A 20,957-nucleotide genomic window follows, 5' to 3' on the forward strand; every position below is an offset into this window, starting at 1 on the left:
TAAAGACAGCTTAGGAAAGTACTTCCTGAAAAAAAACACTTTATGTATTCGGGCCTCAATAAAGAAAAGTCATACTATAGTATCTCGTTTTTCGCAAAAAAGGTCATGATTCAGAATGTTTTCAAAACGTGTCAGGATGTAATATATAGTGGAAATAGTGCCATGCATGTCGTAGAAATCACCTCAGGAAAGTATTTCACAAAGAAAAGTCCTTTTGGGTTTTGGCGTGAAATAAAAAAGTCATACTATAGCATGTCGCACCCTTTTGGGTGCTCGGACCCTAATTAGAGTTGCTTTTTTTCTCCTTTGTGCATATACTACTCACAACCTTTAATACTTTATTAAATCCTCTTAATCCTTTTCAACATGGGTAGTAAATATAAGTACACACAGCGTCTCTAAAATTCCATCTGACATCCATGGGTTACCCTGGAACAAACTTGATCCAGCCTGACTGATATACAATCATATATGATAGCATTAAATTATGACTGTAGTGGAGTAGAATGTACAATATTTCTCTCTGAAATGCAGTGGAGTGGAAGTATCCAAACAAAGTCCATGTACTTGGTCACTTTCCACCACTGAGGGACTGTTTACATACAAGCAGTTGTCTATCGTTGTCACTAGGTGGCACCTTTGTTTCAGGGTTTGTAGTGAGTTCAGAGTGAAGTTGTGCTGAGGGGATGATCCCAGTTCTTGGAATATTTATAATCAATATGTAAACTTGTTTTTTTCTTTCTCCAGTTATAATCACTGTTTAGAGTAGATTTAGAGTATCCAGTTAGCGTAAGGTTTGTGCTTTTGTGTTGTGGGAGGAAACCAGAGCATCCCGGAGAAAACTCACGCGAACACGGGATGAACACAGAACTCCACACAGAAAATGTTTTTGTTTTTGTGAGGCTGCAGTACTAATCACCGCGCTGCCCTTAGAGAAAGAGGATAGAGAGAAGAAATAAAGGCTTGACTGAGAAACGGGGAGAGGATGAGGTAGATAGGGGTGAAGGATAGAGATGAGGAACACAGAGTAGAGTGGGGGTGAGGTCATGGAGGAGGGAAGAATAAGAGCGGGGGAGATGGTGCAGGGGTAACTGATCCACTAATAGATGTAGGTGTGGAAAGCCCCTGGAATCTTTCTAATGAGTCGTCTCAACGAGCTGACGTTCTCTGTGTTGGTCTCAGTTGGAATGTTGACCTCAAGGTGGCTCTCCAACGATATGGCTGCCAGAGACAAAGTTGGATTAAGGATTTCATCTTGTGTGTGAGTGATTCTAAATTGTCTGAATGTGAGTAAGTGTGAATGTGAGTGTGCTTGGTTGTCTGTCTCTAAGTGTGGCCCTGCGATGGACTGGCGACCTGTCCAGGGTGTCCCCTGCCTTTTCCCTAAGTCGGCTGGGTTAGGCTCCAGCCCCCCCGCGACCCTAGTGAGGATTAAGCAGTGTATACATAATGGATGGATCTTCTGTGTGACTCAGTTCAATGGTGAAGTCCTCAGGTTGGACATTGGCCTCTGGACATGACTCGCCCAGTGTTACAGGGAGCGGTTTTAGCATAGAACTTTGTCTTCTGCGCACATTATTTCAATCCTCTGCACATTACTTTAATGTCTGAGACCTCACATTGAATGTTGGTCTCTAGAGATACTTCTGAACCTCTACAATAACTGTGAATGTTTGGATGGACATCTTCTGTGATGTGCGTCCCCAGAATTTTAAAAGTGGAGACTCTCTACATCCTTGCCATCAAAGAGGACTGCACTGGGGTTTGTTCTCCTCGTCCTCCTGAAGTCCACTATAATTTTTGTTTTCTTGCTGTTGAGAATGAGATTGTTAGCTGAACACCAGGCTTTGTCCCTCGTTTCTCATCACTCTCCCGTCACTCGTTAGAAATCATGGACATGACTGTCGTGCCATCTGCAAACCGGACAACGGTCTTTGTTACATGACGAGTTTACAGGGAGGGCTCAGCACACAGCCTTTGGGATCAGCAGTGCTCAGGGTGAAGGTAGAGGATGTGTGCTTTCCTAACCTGACTGTCTGGGGCTGGTTGGTCTGGAGAGCCAGGGTCCAGTTACAAATGTGATGGGAAACAATGAGTTTACGGGTATTACTACTCCTCCCATTACTGCTTATCAGCCCAATTCTCTTAATAATACTTTTATCAGACTCCACTTAGTAGAAAAGTTACCATTACCACTTACAACAGTCTGAGACTTATGCCGCAAAGGGTCCGAGTTCACTGAATCTCAGCTCCCAGTCGTGCAGCTTGCAGCCTTCTGGCTCGACCCTCCCAAGCACTGACATACAGCCTGCAGGCTCAGACCTCCCTCATTTCTGTCAAGAGCATGTGCTACAGGAAAGTGTTCGCTGTTGCACTGATATAAGTCAGTGAGTCAGTCAAGCTGGTCGAATGGCAAAATCATTGGAAGTGTAGTATATGATTAAATGGTCAACTTTTTTTTTTTACTCAGGTAGTTTTCTTTCTTCACCACGTGTCTGTTTGCATTCCTGTTAATGCAGTCTTTGAAAGAAATTTCAAGAAATAAACCTGAGCATAAAACAAAGGCAACATGTTTATTAAAACTATTTACAGTTCAAATGCCCTTAAACAGTAATAGCTTTTACCTTTCAACAGGTTGATGTCTGTAAATATTTCCTTTCAATGTGCTCAGAAAACATCAAACTGGGAGCAGGAAGAACAAAATTAAGAACATTATCAAAGAAGTTTAACGTTGTCATTAACCTGAACACAAGAAGACAAACGATCTCTTAGTTCAAGAACGACCTGTGAAACAACTTCATTCACTGAACATTTGAGCTTTTTAGCAAAGCAAAAATGTAAATACACCAAAGCGCTGCCATTATACAACATTCAACAGTCCAACTGGCAGTACCGAATATAAATACTGACTGGTATGTCATGAACCTTTAAAAACTCTACACATACCTAATCCTGAACACAGACTGAAATAGAATTATACAACCGAAGCTTAAACACATACAAAACTAAAGCCTAGTCAACAAGGGAAAACCTGAACAGCTGTCGCTTTGCATATGATAGACAATTTTAACAATTGCCTGAAGATCTGTCAACATGGACCACAACGTTCTACTTCAACACCTCCATTGAATCAGTAAGGCATCTTTAATCCCCGAATTCAAACTCCTTCTCCAACCTCATGCTATGAAGTTGTAAACGAGGAAGGCTGGTGTGTTGCAGTACTTGGTGGCAAACAGTTTGCCGTCAGGTGTCGGATCAGAGAACGCCATTTCCTCCTTGGTTAGATGGCTGCCGTACATGAATGTGCTCCTAAGAAAAAACAATGGGAAAGATTACTCTAGCATCACAATAACAAACGGGTGTGACTCTGCTACAGTCAGTTTAGATGGTTCACACATTTTGTTGGAGTGGCGGTCCCCTTGCAGATTTTAGGTAATTAGTTGCATTAGCTCTTAATTGGAGGCAAAGAGGTTTGAGTTTTCATAAACAAGAAAAAATGAAATTTGAAGCTTTCTTCGATGAGAACTTCAAGGATAATTCTGGTTTATTTCAGCATATAGAGCATTTCACATTTATGTGGTTGTATGGGTCATGCCAACTGTTTTGTCTCCAACTCTTGTAGAGATTCAGACAAACAAGGAGTTTCACAACAGTCTATACTGAGGATGTGTTTGTGCTGAAGAGGTCTTCGCTAATGAGTTCAAATTGTTCATTTCTGTAAGAATAAGATGCCAGCAGTTTTCATCATCTGCTGCATAATAAAGACATACTTCATCTGTGAGTAGGTGCTCTGTAAATTGACCCCAACAAGCATTAATAGTCACTGCCTCTAAGTGCTAGCTACAAAACAAAGTTTTGAAATTGTTTGTGTAGAAATAATGTTTTTTTTGAGGCTGCAGAAGACTCATGCTTTTCGCCAAACACCTTTTTGTGCAACTCCTCGTTCCCCCCCAGTAACTGCCCTCGTTCTACTTTTAATCTAAAGTTTATGTTTTTCCTGGATTTTGAGAAGAGGAATATTTGAAGTGGTCATACTTTTAATTGACATCCAAATAAAGTGGTAGCTTAATTGGAAAAACTGATTATCTGTGCACCTGTTTTTAGCATCAAGGGATTTTGAGACCTCAATGATTGCTTTTGGCAAAAACAGGGTTCTAACAGATAAAACCAAAGCTGTGAAACTCAACCATGGTAAATAAAGGGTAATTAAACAACACAACAAAATGTGGAGAAATCAAGTTGTCATGATTTAAACAGCTATTACTGGTTTAGAGGTTTCATCAAAATCACAGTAACATGCAAAAGCTGATCTATCATGAACGTTTCTCATCAGTACATTTTATTTGGCTAAGTTGGATGTGCTAATTTGTACGACAATATTAAGACTTGTGCTGAGTGTGACGGTCTACCTGACGGTGTCCAGCATGCGGGTTGCGATGCCCTGTCGTCTTGCCAGGCTGAAGACCCAGATCCGACTAATCCCACACAGAGCTTTTTCTGGGACAGTGGAGCAGCACCAGGCTCTGTGCCGCTCCATGAAGTCGTCCTTTGTCATATCCTTGGGTCGATCGGGCTGCTCGAGGACTCTGAAAGCCTGCAGGGTATTTATACAAAAGTCATGATGCCTGCAAGCCCTGCTTGACATGAGCTCATACTTCATAGAATGAAATACTACTGATTCAGAATGAAACAAATACAGGACATGACAAAATAAACCACCAGAGACACTGTTGGGGTTTTCCCTCAGTTTCTGGAAGGATGCTGCACTCTTGTGACTCGTGTGTTTGTGGAGGGTTTGGGGGTCTTTTACCAAGAAAATTTGCTGGTATTTGACTGAAAACTTTCATTGTCCCAAAACCATTTGACAGAGGAATGACATTTAGTTACTATATAAACCTCATGTCTGATCCGATGTCTGTAGGTCACTTTCTCAGTGGATTTCACCAGCTGACTGAGTTACTGTAGAGAGTAGATTCCTTTGTCATTTGACTGGTTTTGTTCCGACAGCTGTACTTCTTGGCTTCTTTAAGTTATTTGGATTTTCTTGCTGCTTCATTTCCTCAGAAAAGGTACTATGAACTTGTTTTTTATTAATCATGAAATTATTTCTCCACAGGAGGAGCCTTCAGAGTTGCCTGCAAATGTAACTGGACAAACAAAACACTTTAAAGGGTATTTAACTCTGAAAGACTAAAACGGACTCAAACCACTGCTGACTGCAGTGCTAGTCAAGAGTAGACTTCTGTAAGGTCAGTGGCTGTGAAAAACATTGAGAAAGTCTTTATGAACTATTGTTTATAGCGCCAACTCTGGTATAGTTACAGTATTTTATCTGATCAATAGGCATTGTCCCTGTCAAATAAATTAACTTAAACAAATAAAAGAAGGCACACATGCTAGTTTCACACAGTCCTACCTGTCGTATGGGTTCAGCCACGAGACATCCCACCACCATTCGCTCTGTGTTGATGAACAGGTAGGTTTTAGCCTGCGTCGGTCTACTCAGAGTCACCTGCTGGAAACCCAACTCGCTGTCCGCTACACGGCGCACGTCCTCAGCCTGAACTCAACCAAACAGCAAAAGGCATTAAAACATTAAAGAACAGATTTGTACACTTTAGTCAAATTTGTTGAATCTCTGTATGTTCTTTGTCACTCAGTAACATGTTCGACTGTCTGTATTTCTAACTGTGCTTTTGGCTGATGAAGTGATGGCAGATTTCATACTACACATGTGATGAGAAATAAAAAATAAAAAAAACTTAAGTGCTGCAGTGTGCAGGCCCACACCTTTTTAACGGCATATTTGGGATCATCTGGCATGACCAAGAGAATTTTTCCATCCCAGAACTCGGCCACCACCCGCTCCTTCTTCCAGCCCTGCAAACACAACAGAGGAAAGATGCTGCAGTTACGAGCCTCGGTGATAATTATCATTTGCTCGAGGCTTCAAATTGTATAAGTTCTGAGGTAATCCTTGAAGTGATGGAGCTCTGTAATCAAGCAGTTTGTTTTCTGCGACCTCGTAACTTGACAAACATTTTAAATCTGCTCAACCCATGTTCAAATATTGTTGAGTTATTCTTTTACAATCCTTTTTAAAACGTTTATCACACCTCAGATAGTCTCAAACTGATATTGTGCACTCTAAAGGTGTCTCTGTACTAAATAATTCAGAGGGTGAAAGTAGGAGTGAAGTTTTACCACAAATTTGATGGAGTCAAGGAAGCGCTGGTGGAACTGGGTGTGCTGGAAATTGTCCTCCGGATTATCTGCACTGTATACCATCCCACATGAGCTGCAGGTTGTTGCTCCGAACTGTTTCTGACCTGCATCCTGACAGAAAAAAAATACACACACACTCAACTATAAACTCCACTTTTCCCCACTCCAACCTACTTGTGACATGTATTGTCAAACCAAAACATGACAACCAGCTACTGAAGACACAAATAATGTAAATCCATGTCTTACAATGATGAGCTGGTCATCATCCTGCTTCTCCTTCCTCCTGCGAGCACTTCGCTCTTTAGCGGCTGCAGAAGGAGTTTGAACTGACATTACTGTGCCAGAGGGGGTGCTGCAGGACACCGGAGTCCGCAGAGCTGTGCTCTTCAACCTGCAGGGCATAAAATAAAAATATTGCAGTGTTGTTTCATCCATCCTTTATCTATACACCGCTTTATCCTCACGAGGGTCACGGGGGGGGCTGGAGCCTGAACCCAGCCAACTTAGGGCGAAGGCAGGAGACACCCTGGACAGGTCGCCAGTCTATCACAGGGCTACACTTAGAGACAGACAACCAAGCACACTCACATTCACACCTACAGACAATTTAGAATCACCAATTAACCTCAACATGTTTTTGGACTGTGGGAGGATGCCGGAGAACCCAGAGAGAACCCACGCTGCACAGGGAGAACATGCAAACTCTACGCAGAAAGATTCCGGTGCCCCCACCGGGACGCGAACCGGCAACCTTCTTGCTGCGAGTGCTACCAACTGCGCCACCCTGCAGCCAGTGTTGTTTCAGTTGATGCAAAACAAACAAAACATAAAAACCCAGAATTAAACAAAATGAAACAAAAGAGACCAAAAAAAACTGCCAAGAAAAAACATGGTATTCAAAGTGACTCAACACTACACATTGGTACAGGCTGCAATTTATTTATTTTTTATAAATGTTAAATTAACAGCTATTGATTTGTGGAAGTACTCCAAACTAATAAGATCAGGGTTGAACATCTTCAAACTAGTCTCGTGATTGACTGTCCACTCTTTCATCCTTTTGCTGTTCATCTTCCCAGTGAATGTATTTATCAAGAGAAGATTTTGATCATGTTTTCCATCTTCTAACTTTAAAATCTTTTACCTTCTGCAGGACACACTCACCGTTTCTTGTCATACAGAAATTTCCCTTCATGCCTTGTTAAACAATACAGTATAAATACATTTTATACACAAACCGCCTCACCTTTTTGAGGCAGAACCAAATATGGGGTACACCGCAGCAGGCTCTGGAGAAAATTAAACAGCTTTCATGTAACAATGACTTTGGAAACATTAAAAAAAAGCAACAGCAATGGATAAAGCAGATGTGAGGTCTACGGGATTTGGTTTGTGCCGGTCAGTGTTTAAGTGAAGCATTGGGACTAAAACAGCATGCACACACACCTTTGGGCGGGCTGGAGGCAGCGCTGCTGGGGTTAATATCACTCAGGTCGAAGACAGGCTCGGAGCCACTTTCTGTCACAAAATCATCCTAGGAGAGAGAGGTGTTTAATGTTAATACAAATCTAGCTTAAAGCAGGATTACACCGTCTTGTGGACGCACACACAGAAAGCTGCTGACACCACTGACATGAAACTGTTGAAGCCTGTGACATCCACAGAATGGTCTGTGTGGATTCTCAGATTTTGACAGATGACAAACTTCACTCAGAGTCTAGTAGGCCGTCAAGTACTCGACCCACATCTCTGTTTAGACTGTTAAACTGAACTTAGTCAACTTATTAATTTTCAAGAGCAAAATTTCTATCCAACAAACATATCAACATGTGCGTGTGTACCTGAGTGTTGGAGGATGAGGCTGTAGCTGCAGAGCTTGATGTAGAGGTCCTTGACAACACAATCTTAACCTCCCGGGTAATCACATACTTTTCTTTTAACGCTTTCGTAGAACTGAGGGAAGAAAATGAAGATCATTGGTTACCTGGAGTAACAGATTTTCCCCAAAACTAAAAATATATATATAGTATATATATACACATATAGAAATCTTTTGTCAGGGATTAACAGATTTTTTTTTTAAACACACCATTGAAGTACTATGGTGCTTTTTAGACTCAACAGAACATCAGACATCATTACTTTTAATTTGCATAAAAAACTAAAAACAAAATTAAGGACAGTTAAACTTTCACGCATCAGTAATGTACCTCACTGGCTGCACAGTTTTAAACTCATCATCATCAGAGTCAATCCAGTCGGATGGATCACACCTCACTCTCTGTTTGGTGCTCAGTTGGTTCTCCTCTCTATTGACCGGCTGGACAGCCGTCTGCAGGAAGCAACCAGGATAAAATATCGACATTAACTTGACAATATCAGGTCAATTTCAGACTGGGATGTACGAGTTACAAAGACGCCTTCAGATTTAAGCAACACCTCTGAAGCTCTGTGATAACTCATCTTCCTAAAAATCAAAGAAAAAACCGTATGTCCCTCTGAGGAATCTTTACAACAAAAGGAAAAACCAAAGGCACTGAGGGTGTTAGAAAAAGTATTTATCCTTACATGGCTGACATTCCTTAATCAGATTTTAATTTTACTCTTTACATTTTTAATCGTGTCCCCAGACTCCAAACAGTATCTGTTTGTTAAGCGTGATTCTTAAAACTTTAAGCCAGTTGGATATTCTTTATGCTAGGTTCTCAGTGTGCCCAGTATTGTGTATAGTTTCTTGGAAATGTTCCTTTATAATGTAACAGCAACCAAAAAAAGAAGTTGATTAATAGTTGCAGCACTAAAACATACAACACCACGTTTTGGAAATCGGTTTCCAGACCACATTTGATTGTTTACTGAAGTAAAACACTTCATCTTTAAGCAGATGTGAAGATATTTTATGGAGCTCTTAAATGGAATAAAATGGGCAGAGCCTTTCTTTCTTAAACATCTGATTATACTAATTCAATAATTATTTTGGCTTCCTCATTCATTTAAAAATGAGACTTGAAATGTCTTTCTGTTTAGCCCCTCAAAGTTGAGTGTAGCCATAAGTCCTTTTCTTGTCTGCATGCTATTTAAGTACTTGTTAAGGTATATTAAAAATAAATCTTTAAATTTGTGTTTTAAAAAAGATGCACACTAGTTTTTTTTCTTTCTTAAGATGGCTTAATATTGTCCTAAATTTGAACCACTCCTGCTCTTTGGGCAAGTAAATTAATAAATCCTGTGCCCCATCTCACTCTTAACTCTACAACTATTAAGCTTTCTGTTCCACTTCACGGCATTCTGAAACTGAGCTGTTGGTACTGTTCGTAAGAACAAAGCAATCCACTTTTGTGTGGGATACAGAATTCACTTGATAATATGAAATAAAATGGACATTAAGAGATGACATAAAACTTTAAAATATGCTTAAACTATACTGGTGACAACTTATCTGGCATTTAAATAAACAATATATAATAGACTTACCTTTTCTGGTTCTTTCTGCTGTTGCTTTGTCATTGAAGCGACCTGCTGCTTTGATGTCTCGCTCTGTGGCAGTACAGCTTTGTTTTTCTCTGGGACTGAAGCTGGCCTGGAGTACGACTTGGGTGCAGCTTTCTTGTACATGGACGTAGGTTTTTTCCCTGTACTAAAGAAAGCAGCTCCAACAAAGATCTTGGGCTTGGGCTTCAGGCTGCTGAACGTGATGGTGATTGCTTTTTTAGGCTCTCCAGGGTTGCTGCTGGCAGGTGCTGTGGTCACAGCAGCATCACTGTTGAATTAAATAATGCAGTTGTTAGGAAAAATACATTAAAGATAAACACAACTACAAAAACTCATGATAATAACATGAAACCTCTGAGGTCCATGAAACTAAAGCATGGTGTCAAAAAGCTGCTGAAGCACCAACATAACAGTCACGACTGTATTGTGGTGTAAATTAAAACAAACCTGCTGTTGATTTTTGACAGCTTGATCGGCTTTGTAGATGCTGTATATTTAAAAGCTGTCTTCCTCCCATTACTAGGTCCTGTAGTCGCCTTTCTGGGTTTGCTGCCTCCTTTAGAGTTCTTCTTAGCCTTCTTTCCTGGCTTTTTGGCCAAAGGAGGAGAAGAAGAGGGAGGAGAAGGAAGACGTGACGGCAGAGACTCTTTTATCGCCTTCCTCTCAAGCGGAGTGAGATAGATAGGCTTCTGCTTGCCATAGAAGGAGCTTGTAACCAAGGAAGGTTTGAATGGAGACTTGCGGGGCGACTGGGCTGGTGAGCCTTGAAAAAACAGATACAAAGACTGTGAGATACATATCAAATGACAGTGCTCATCCGTACTATGTCTTAACTTGCTAACCATAAAGACCAGATATAGAGATAGCAAATATTGGTGTCAAGCCATCCAACAAAAACATCTTTGCCACACTTTTCACCAATCTATCCTACCTGCTGGTTTACGTGGGGACTTCTGTGGGGAGGAGCAGTTCTCCTTGTCCGGACATCCGACTGGCTTCTTTCTTGTTGGAGGCTTTCGTGGGGATCTCCTCTTCACGGGTGACATCTCCTCTCTAACCCCCTTCTTGGACGGGTCACTGAAGTTTGAGCAGCAAAAGATCAGGTGAGAAATAACTACAATGCCACAGATTCAACACAGCTCTTCTCAGGTTTCCAAATGAAAACAAATGAATGCAAATGAAACACTGAATATGAGGATACACAATATATCAATGAAGGCAGGATTAAGCAACAAAAAAATAATTTTCCAACATCTCAGGGTTTCAATTTATCAGAGAGTACAGTTGAAAGTAAATTAGCAAGTCAACCATCTGAAGAAATATTTGATCGCCATGTGTTCACAGCCTACCTGTCAGAGTCCAGAGACGGGAGCTTTCTCTTCCTGGTAGTCCTGGGCATCATTTTCAACTTCACCTACACACAGATTCAAATTATCAGGTCTTGTGTCTTGTACATAATAACTTTAAGCATTTCACCTTTGAAATAAAGGTTGTTGATGTACATTCAGGTATGTCTCCAAACTCCAGAAAAGCAGGTGAAGCATTTCCTATGTAATACATTTACAATTTCCCAACTTTATTGTAATACCATTTATGTTGAGTCTTAAAGACAGAATATAATACACTGTTGGGTAGCACAAAATAACCACAGCCACATTTACAGTAAGAATCATCTGTTAGTATGTTATGATATTATTGCTGATAATTCGAGTAATTCCTCTGAAATCCAGGGCCTAACAGCACAAGCTTTCCATTGGAGGTCGTAGAGAGTCACAGTCAGCAGCACACCTTTGGGTCACCTTCTGTGTTTGATGCTAAATTAGCAGCTTTTCAGGAGGAGTTGTGTTTGACTGTGTCAGCAGCAGAGTGTATGGAGCCTACAAGGGCCACCGCAGAACACTAGATCTTTATATCTACGAGCTTTATGCTCGATTATGATCTCGAAGAGGGTGCTCGATATAACGATATGTCTGAAACTGCACAAATAAATTATCGCGACGTGAACGTTAGCTTAGATTAGCTTAGCGTTGCTTGTTAGCTAACGAGCCGCTTATTTAAGAGCTAAATTGGAGGTGAACGGATAATTGGCGGGATGAGTAGATCATACAAGGGTGACTTCTGCGTCCGATATAAAGTACCAAGCGTGTCAGTATCGATGAGCAGTCGTCTACATTTGGGCAGGACCGACTGTCTGCGTGTTCAATAAAAAAACGAAGTAAATATAGTGTTAAACATGAGTAAGCTCGGACGGACAAGCGCACATTCAATTATCGCTGCTTATATCACAAGTAAATACGTCTCCGTCTAAACATCTAAATACGTTTCGTAGAGAGACAAGCACAGTGTCAAAGACCAAAACTCCAACAACATCAGGCCTTTTATTTTTCTTACCGAGCAGGTTTCTGCTGAGCTTCACAAAACCATAAATGTCGGTGTAAAGTTTGAGGCGCTCGCGCTGATCCTGCTTGTTCTACGCGCGGTTCTTCTGTGTGTTTTTCGAACAGCGCGCGCAGTCCTAAGAAAAAAACTGCAGCACGTGACCAGAAACAGCGCCTCGCATTCATCGAGTTACCAAAGTAAAGGTCTGGAGGGACTTCCGATCTTACTCTTCAAAATAATATTGGTGGCTCTATATGCCGTCGATATTTACCTTCTTACATTTTTACAAACTCCACAAACTGAGCATTTTTCACACTACAATGCACATCAAATTTATTCATTTATTTATTTAGTAATACCACACTTTTAAAAGCACCTGACTTGACCAAAGTGCCAGATAATTCTAAATTTGATTTGTAAAGCTATAGAAAATTGTCTAAAATGCTAAAAGAAGGCAAAATAGGACAGCAGCTTGTAAGATCAGTTTCTAAAATAAATATTACTGGCAACCAAGACCGCTGATAACATGTACAGCATGAGATTTTCTTAAAAATGTCAATAGAGGAGAAACATTTCATTGAGCCAGAGAAGTTCTGACATGTTCCCAGGTGCCCGGCTATGCATGGCTTTGTGAACAACATCAACACTAAAAAGATCTTTCACCATGCTGACTAGATCTTTCAGAAACTTCCTGACAACATGATCATCTGCATCGTGTTTTTAGGCCTTATAATGTGTATTTCATTTATCGAGCATGCTTCATTTATCCACTCAATTTCAGTCATTTGTTTTCATATGGAAACATAGTTGTCGACTCATATGGCTCATGATTCATTAACAACCAAAGACTTGCATGTCTCGAGGTGTGACTGGCTGTGAAACTGACTGGTCAGGGATGACTCAAGGTGCTGATGGTGGTAGAACTTGTTGGGGAGAGATCTCAAAACTGTGTTAGATCTACCAGACAACTGATTGTTTACAGACGGCTGCTCCAGTTCAACATAGATGGTCTCCTCCCCTCTCAGATCTCCTGAAGGTGAAACATCTTCAGTAGCCAAAGGTTGAAGTCCAGTTGCTTTTACTGAAGCTCTTAGGATTGCCACAACATGAATGGCAAACAGACTCTAATATGAAAAGAACTAATTTGGGATTTTAAAGACTCTCATTTGGAAAACTGTCTCATGTGTCACCAAAAACAACCAAATTCCCATGCACCCAAACAAAAAAATTAAACAAAAAACAGCATCAACAAACAGAATGTACAGTTATAAAGCACTGTGGGGGAGTGCATTGATTCATTAGGGACTGGTTTATGGACCTGAAGCTCTTATTTAGTAGCTGCAGTAGTTGCTAACAGTCAATAGCTTCACTCAGCTAACTAACAACTTCCGGGTCAACTTGTACATGCGAGCAGTGACAGCAGCGGCGATCAGTCAGCACACAGCTCATGATACTTTCTTGTTTTCATAGTTAGCGTTTAGGCTTTCAGACTTTTTACACTTCGTGTTCGTCATTTGGCGGCGAGTTTTAATTGACCTAAAATGGTGTTTTACTTCACAAGTGCCGGTAAGTAGATCCGCGGAGCTAGCAGCAGGCTAGTAGCTAGCAGCTAGTAGCCTGGTTAGCTCACTGCTCTTTAAAGCTGTTTTTTTTATTTGTCTCGTTCTGTGTCTTTTATGTGTTGTGTCCCTGCTGTGGTTGCTGTTTCACTCAGTAACTGTCAGTGTCTTGTGTCCTTTTCAGTGGTGAATCCTCCCTTCACAATCTACATGGGAAAAGACAAGTATGAAAGTAAGATTGTTGTCGGTGGATCAACCACACGCCCTTTTTTTTAACGCAGCTATATTTGTTCTGTCTCTCTGAATGTTTATCTGTTCAGTCAGCTTTTGTGTAAATGATACCACATCAGCTCTAACACGAAGCTGTTTGTCAACAGACGAGGATCTTATCAAGTACGGATGGCCTGAAGACATCTGGTGAGGTTCTTTATCTTGAATTAGCTTGCTGTGAGATGTTTCTGTAGCTTTACTGTAGTGAAGTAGGTCAAACAATGTGACATGTGTTATCTTTATCAGAAAACTGCGGCTGCTGCTGTTACCACTTCATTATTTCAATAATGTTTTGACTAATTGTTCAGCCCCACTGTAAAGTGACTAAACACACAATAAAAGTGTGCAGACAGTGACACACATGTTGTATGTGGAAATTATCATCAAGCAAGTGCATGTGGACTCATTTGCCCTCAGTTTTCTGTTTCTAATCTTCCACTTGAACACAGAGGATCAGACTTTTTATGTTTTGGTTTTTTCTAGTTGAACTAATCTTTTGAACTGAGACCTGGAAGGGACATGGAGAAAGGAAAAAAAAAAACAGGGAGAGGAGGGAAAAAAATAGAGGTATCTTTTGAGAGATCTCGCAAAAGTCCCATCACTCTTATTGGATGTTTTGGGAAAACTGTGCCTCATGCTAAGCACTGCTTTAATGTCTTTATACTTTAGGCCAATTTCAAAATAAAACTCAATAAAACTCTCGCATGGGTGGGTGTCCTCCATTGTCGTTTCTCCATACTCCCAAGAACACCCAGATGTGTTTTGCGAGGAGAAAGTTTTGTGAGATCCCAAGAAAGTTTAGCTCGACCTCACAAAACATACCTCGACTTTTTTTTCCCTCTCCTTGTGTTTTTTCTTTTTGCTTTCTCCATGTCTACGTACTTTTGTGCCATCTTTAAATTTTAAAACTTTTCCTCTTGTCCAGGTTTCATGTGGACAAACTGTCTTCGGCTCACGTTTACCTACGGTTGCCAAAGGTAATGAGTCAATGTACCATGTATTAAAATGCATATTGAAACACCTTGTTGGAGTTTCATAATGTTTTGGTTTTTGCTGCTTTTCTTTGTCTGATTTGACAGTAAACAAAGTAAACTTTGGACAGTTGGTTGGAAGACACAAACATGGTTTTTAAAGAAAATAATCAGCAGAATGATTGTTAAGGAATATAATCATCAGTTGGCAGTTCAAGGTTATTAAAGCATCACAACATCACTGTGGTGTCTGTTTGAAAGTGGCATTGATGTGAATATTACGTGGTATCCTACACACTCTGATTGTTCTTTGTGGTTCTTTTTCAGGGTCATACCATAGATGATATTCCTCCAGAGGTGCTGATAGACTGTGCACAGCTGGTGAAAAACAACAGCATCCAAGGTAAGGAAAAAAAACAGTTCACCTTGAAACCTAATTGCTGACCTGAGAAGTCGTCCTGTGAAAGCTTCTTCCTGCTTTTTTGTGACATATTGTCTGTAAACCTTGTTCAGCATACTAAGGTTTATTGTGTTGCTGTCAGGCTGTAAGATGAACAACATCAATGTGGTTTACACACCGTGGGCCAATCTGAAGAAAACGGGAGACATGGACGTCGGACAAATCGGCTTCCATCGTCAGAAAGAGGTCAGAAAACCACTGATGAGACACTGGGGGGAAAAAGACAAGGATGTAACTCAAAGTTGAAGGTTCCTGTTTGCTATGATGGGTTGTTATGCTGAAGTCAGTTCTGTTTGAAAAGAAAAATCCACAATCTGATCCTCAGTATTAAGCATTATCTTCACTCAGCTTCATGTTTTCTCTATAATGAAGTTGATCTTCTGCCATCTGCATTCATCACCAACAGAAGTGTTTCGTTCTGCTTCTCTCAGGTGAAGATCGTGGCGGTGGAGAAGAAGATCAACGAGATCGTAAATCGTCTGGAGAAAACAAAAGACGAACGATATCCTGACCTGGCAGCAGAGAAGGAATCAAGAGACCGGGAGGAGAGGAACGAGAAGAAAGCTCAACTCCAGGAACAGAAGAAGAGAGAGAAGGAGGAGCAGAAGAGGAAAAAAGAGATGGAGGAGCTCAGGTAGGCTTCAAGTCCAGGACAAATGTTCAGTAAATTTGTGTTGCAGTGAAAAAAGAAAACGTTTCACTTGTATAAAATAGTTTGCTTTTAGACAGAGTGGCTTTTATTGTCTCATCAGGCTATGTTTTGAGATAAAAGTTACTTATTTTACTTTTTAACTGAAAAGGAACATCTACATTCTGTGCAGTGTAGGTTTCTTTTACCAGTTGGACTGATCATCACCTCAGCCGAACTAAAGGAAAGATAAATAAGAGAGGTCATTTTAAAGCAAAAAAGTCAGTCGACTGGAACGGCTATTTTACTACAGTAGGAATCTCCATCTGGGATACACTCAGCCATGCTGGTTTGTTTTTTATGTGTTTATGCGGCAGAGGTCAGAGAAAACAACATATTGTGCACATAAAATGACTTAGTAATTGTTATAACAGCTTTTACTGACTTTATGGGACACTGACCATTTGGTCCTGGCCAATCTAGTTCTTTTCTTCCATTTAGTTATGAGGAGGTCAAACGCCATGTCCAGAGATGTAGTTTCATAGTTGGGATTACTCTCACATGGAAACACATGGAGAGTCTGGCATCAAAAGGTTCCCCTCTTTGTAGCAACAGGTTTTGTGCTCTTTACGTGATTGTGCTGCTGCCAGTGTTAGTGCTGTCTCACTCAATGAATCTCGGTTGGATTTTGGGTCGTGCCCAGTATTCCTTGTCTTCCTGTCAGGTTAGTGACCTGTAGCAGCATGACTCTGAATCTTTTTGAAGCACTAAAGGCAGCAGCTTAAAGCGGTATTGCGTCAACACTGTGTAATAAGTCTGTTTTGGTCTCTTCAGGAACTATTCTTCATTGATGAAGGGTGAAAACATGAAAACTAATGAGGTGAGGACATGAAGCAACTCACAGAGATCACAGTATTTGAACTAGTCAGAGTTTCTGAGTTGTTCATATTGTTGTTGATAAACAGAATTATTGCGTCAGAAGAACAGCCGTTTTAGGACGACAATACTGACTGTGGTCTTTTGCATTCTGCAGGACGGCTACGATTCAGACGACTTCATGTAAGAGGTGAAAACGAGGAGGCAGCAAGCAGACAGGCGATCTGCTGTGGGGACGCTCCCCTGCTGCTTTTGCTTGCTGTAACTCTGCACTGACACTGAAAAAAAAGAACAAACAAAAACAAATGGATACCTTTTGCTTTTGGACACTCAGAGCAGAACACGAGCCAGCGAGGGACGGCCCTGGGACTTGCGGTTCAGAAACTGCTTTCAGACCAAACCGAGCTGGCTGACCTCTTCATCACAGGAGGACACTGTGGATGAAGAAGCACAGGACAACAGGAATATTGAGGATCATTTTAGGGGGAGAAACACTCAGCAGAACATTGTTTGACGGGGTTTTCACTGCCATGTCGACTGATGTTGATAAAACTGGAGTCTGTGTGGGTGTGTTTGATTTAATTACTCATTTAAACAGCATTTTGTTGAGGCTGCCAACCCCCCCTGCTCCCTTTCTTTATGTGTTCATTTCTCTGCATGTCAGATTTTATTGAGTACAATTCTGTGTATGAATTACACTCACAATCTGTTGTTAGTAATTGATGCTTGCACTGTGAAATATTCTGCTCATGCATTAAAAACAATCTCAGTCTGTCATTTAGTTATTATTTAGCAGATTCAGATGTGCCTGCAGTACCAATATAATCTCCTGTCATGACATCATGACAGTAGCTCCAGTTTAGACTTGCAGGTGTTAGGTCTGCAACTGCTGATTATTTTTGCTTGTTGATTAATCTGCAGATTGTTATCTCAAATTATTGATAAGATGTTTGGTCTATAAAATGTCAGAAAATGGTCAACACTGTTGATTATTGATTCCCAAAGCTCAAGATGATGATGCGTTTTGTCGACAACCCAAAGATGTTAAGTTTGTAATCACAAAGGAGGTAAGAAACCAAAAAGTATTCAGCTGAAATCAAAGAGTTGTGACCCCCCCCCCCGTTTTTTGTTTAACTTAAACTGATAAATGGACGGGACTGCAAGCAAGGTGGCTCTGTGATTAGCATCATTGCCTCGCAGCAAGAAGATCGCTGGTTTGCATCCAAGTGAGGACACCCGGGATCTTTCTGTGTGGAGTTTGCATGTTCTCCCCGTGCAGCGTAGACAGTCCAAAAACATGTGGAGGTTAATTGATTCCATATTCGCAGGTGTGAATGTGAGTGTGCTTGGTTGTCTGTCTCTAAGTGTAGCCCTGTGATAGACTGGTGACCTGTCCAGGGTGTCCCCTAAGTTGGCTGGGATAGACTCCAGACCCCCCATGACCCTAATGAAGATTAAGCGGTGTATAGATAATGGATGGATGGATGATAAATGGATTATCAAAACAGCAAGTAGTAATTAAATTAATTGATAAATTGTTGCAACTCTAGTATATGTTCACTTTCACATCCTGAAAATTAAGAAATTAAAATAAAACAATAGTTTATTTATAATTAAGTTTATTAAGCTAACAAGAAAATACCTCTTACATACACTGATGTTGGTTCAACATGTTAGTCTGTATAAGCGTACAATGGGATTGTGCTGCAAGAGGCTGCTAAATCCTCTTTTTTTGTGGGTCACTAAAATAGCTCTACTAGCACTAAAATAGAATATGGCATCATAATTACTTATGTTAAAAACGAGAAGCCAATGAAGACATATAGTACTTCATACCTTTTTTTTTCTTCTACCATTTATTTACATGAACAAAGTACCACTGCTGATCAGTCTTTCAGGAGCTTCAAACGTGGAATACCACAGGTTGTTGTTATACACTTCGGTTGAAATACCTGCAAGCTGTAGCTGGTTAGTGGTGAAAACTGTGTCGTTGTCTTCTTGTTTACCGGTCGAGAAAGAAAAGGAGCTGTGGAGGATGCGGGCATCGATCCCGCTACCTCTCGCATGCTAAGCGAGCGCTCTACCATTTGAGCTAATCCCCCGTACTAGCACATACTATGACGTCGTCATCTCAGGCCCTCCCTATAGAACCAAGCTCGGATTCGACGTTCTTTCATTCCTCCGAGCCTTTCCGAGGCGGGTTTTGTCACTCTACCTTTCTCTATAAAATGCCCCAAAACCGTGTCAAGTCTGAAGTTCTTGCCTGCCTGTGTTTTAGTGTTAGATTGTGCCAGTACAGGCCTGTCTGCCTCATCATTGTAACAGGACAACTACTCTGACTAGTAGCTCCATGGCTCATTCTGTACCTTTGAGTTTGTTGGGACAGGTTTTTAGTTGGTCACTGGTCTTGCTGTATGCATGTATGGTATGGCAATAGTTTTCCATGTGGTGCCATGATGCACACAATTACAGCTCATAGGTCCCAAACTGAGAAAGTTCTGGTGTTCATAGATCTTTTTAAAAAAATAAAATAAAAATTATTGTTTTAAAATGTGTTCATGTCATTAGGCCGGATGGAAATCACAAGTGTACTCAATTTTAGGTTGACCAAACATCCCATTTTCCCAGGACATGTCCTGTTTTCACATCCTGTCCTGGCCGTCCTGGTTGTTTTTTAATAAAATGATGAAAATGTCCTGGTTTTCAATGTATTGACATTATAAGGCATCTTTGAGTAAATTTTGAGTATCATTTGAGTATATCATTGACGGGCCAAGTGTCCTGGTTTTTGGTAAACAAAATGTGGTCACCCTACTCAATTAAGTTTTCTTTCTCCCCTTGTTATTGAGTATTTCCTTGACGTTGTTGGACCTCTGACCCAGGAACTTGTCCATCTCGACCAAGGAGCGGTGCATCACTATAAGGCCTCCAAAAGTAGTCCAGGTAAGTCAAAGAAGGCTTCTTCTGTCCAGACAGGGTTAAGTGTCTTCTCTACAGCTCTTCTAAGTTATGTGTCAGTGACCCCAGGTGTATTTACTTTTGCTGCATTGACTTTCTATTTCTGGGCCTGTATTTTCAATATATGGGCCTATATGTCATAAATATGAAATACAGTGTTGTCACAGATACAGTGAGTTGCACTTCAGGCTACAAAACAATTAGCTATTACACCAAATAAACAATTAACATTGTTTTTTCTTTTTAACAATATGTACTGACAGTTATCAGTGAAGCACTTATTGACACTGAAGAAATCTTAAAATCTTGTTTGTTCTCACAAAAACTCTAAAGCCTCCCATTACCCGGCATATCATGAGATAGTTTTTCTTCTTTTTTCCTGTCACAGTAATAATGAGATAAAAGTCATAATTACACACTCCCATTTTTTTTTAACTTCTGCCTTGCACTTCCACAGGTGCAGTATTAACCAGGAGAAAAGCTGAATTGGAGTTATTATTTCTTTTGCCTGTAGGTGGCAACACAGACACATGTACAGCTTTCAGGTCTATCTGGAGCTACATAAGGCATTTTGTTTTTAACTGCAAAAAATGTCATTTTACCTAATTTGACTACTCTAAAATTTTGAGAATTTTTGCAACTTTAGGTTTACTTTAAATAAATCAGTAAATGTTTACTTAATGTTATTTATTGCTATTTCTGTATCTCTACTGGTTAAGTAGCTGTTGGAATCAGTATAAATATGATAAGTCCGTTTTATATCCACACAGAACCAGCAGGGATCAGCACTGATCATCAGAAGATTTTCTGGGGGGGAAAAAGGTAATCCTCACAATTTCAGCTGTTGCTTTATGTACATAAGACTATCACAAAATATAAATACATACTGTTTTTGTTTTTTAAATGCTGCTTCCTGAACCTTAGCATTTTGGGCTGATATGCCAGTTAATTTGGAAAAACTTTACATGCTTTTGTAAACACCCTTTATTGTGTGGCCATTCGTGGTCCTCTTCTGTCTATATCTTGGGGTAAAATTCAAAAACTGGTGACTAATTGTCACTCATGTTCTTGCAGAACAAAGACAAGCAGAAAAGCAGAAAGGTTGTAACAGTTCACCTATTAATTCCGAGGTGACA

General features: G+C 40.5%; 2 protein-coding genes and 1 non-coding gene across 3 annotated transcripts; 1 reads left to right on the plus strand and 2 right to left on the minus strand.

Moving 5' to 3' along the window:
* Window positions 1-2,554: 2,554 nt before the first annotated feature.
* Window positions 2,555-12,180, minus strand: esco2 (establishment of sister chromatid cohesion N-acetyltransferase 2). The gene is made up of 15 exons (XM_008279005.1): window positions 12,112-12,180; window positions 11,070-11,134; window positions 10,652-10,797; window positions 10,168-10,483; window positions 9,703-9,988; window positions 8,439-8,560; window positions 8,070-8,181; window positions 7,675-7,762; window positions 7,475-7,517; window positions 6,475-6,619; window positions 6,205-6,336; window positions 5,791-5,880; window positions 5,417-5,560; window positions 4,410-4,594; window positions 2,555-3,309 (listed from the first exon to the last, which is right to left on the minus strand). Exons 2-15 carry the CDS (start codon window positions 11,120-11,122, stop codon window positions 3,177-3,179), a joined length of 1,995 nt encoding a protein of 664 aa, XP_008277227.1. The 5' UTR covers window positions 11,123-11,134; window positions 12,112-12,180; the 3' UTR covers window positions 2,555-3,176.
* A 1,298-nt stretch (window positions 12,181-13,478) lies between these two features.
* Window positions 13,479-17,839, plus strand: ccdc25 (coiled-coil domain containing 25). The gene is made up of 9 exons (XM_008279007.1): window positions 13,479-13,665; window positions 13,843-13,890; window positions 14,036-14,075; window positions 14,854-14,905; window positions 15,227-15,302; window positions 15,442-15,545; window positions 15,791-15,993; window positions 16,822-16,867; window positions 17,021-17,839. The coding sequence occupies exons 1-9, from the start codon at window positions 13,641-13,643 to the stop codon at window positions 17,048-17,050; spliced, it is 624 nt and encodes a 207-aa protein (XP_008277229.1). The 5' UTR covers window positions 13,479-13,640; the 3' UTR covers window positions 17,051-17,839.
* Window positions 17,840-18,892: 1,053 nt separating this feature from the next.
* Window positions 18,893-18,965, minus strand: trnaa-agc (transfer RNA alanine (anticodon AGC)). The gene has a single exon. It is a non-coding gene; the product is annotated as a tRNA-Ala (tRNA).
* Window positions 18,966-20,957: the final 1,992 nt, after the last annotated feature.

The sequence above is a fragment of the Stegastes partitus genome, unplaced genomic scaffold, assembly GCF_000690725.1.
Source record: "Stegastes partitus isolate 25-593 unplaced genomic scaffold, Stegastes_partitus-1.0.2 Scaffold142, whole genome shotgun sequence".
In the NCBI taxonomy this organism is placed as follows: domain Eukaryota; kingdom Metazoa; phylum Chordata; class Actinopteri; family Pomacentridae; genus Stegastes; species Stegastes partitus.

Bases quoted from the DNA above. Each gene is read 5' to 3' on its own strand.
- ccdc25 (XM_008279007.1), top strand. From the start codon at position 13,641: ATGGTGTTTTACTTCACAAGTGCCG. The intron at 15,994-16,821 runs GTAGGCTTCAAG...TGGTCTCTTCAG, and splicing joins AAAGAGATGGAGGAGCTCAG to GAACTATTCTTCATTGATGA. The intron at 16,868-17,020 runs GTGAGGACATGA...TGCATTCTGCAG, and splicing joins AAAACATGAAAACTAATGAG to GACGGCTACGATTCAGACGA.
- esco2 (XM_008279005.1), bottom strand. From the start codon at position 11,122: ATGATGCCCAGGACTACCAGGAAGAGAAAGCTCCCGTCTCTGGACTCT. The intron at 10,798-11,069 runs GTAGGCTGTGAA...CTCAAACTTCAG, and splicing joins CCGTCTCTGGACTCTGACAG to TGACCCGTCCAAGAAGGGGG. The intron at 5,561-5,790 runs GTGTGGGCCTGC...GGTTGAGTTCAG, and splicing joins CCAAATATGCCGTTAAAAAG to GCTGAGGACGTGCGCCGTGT.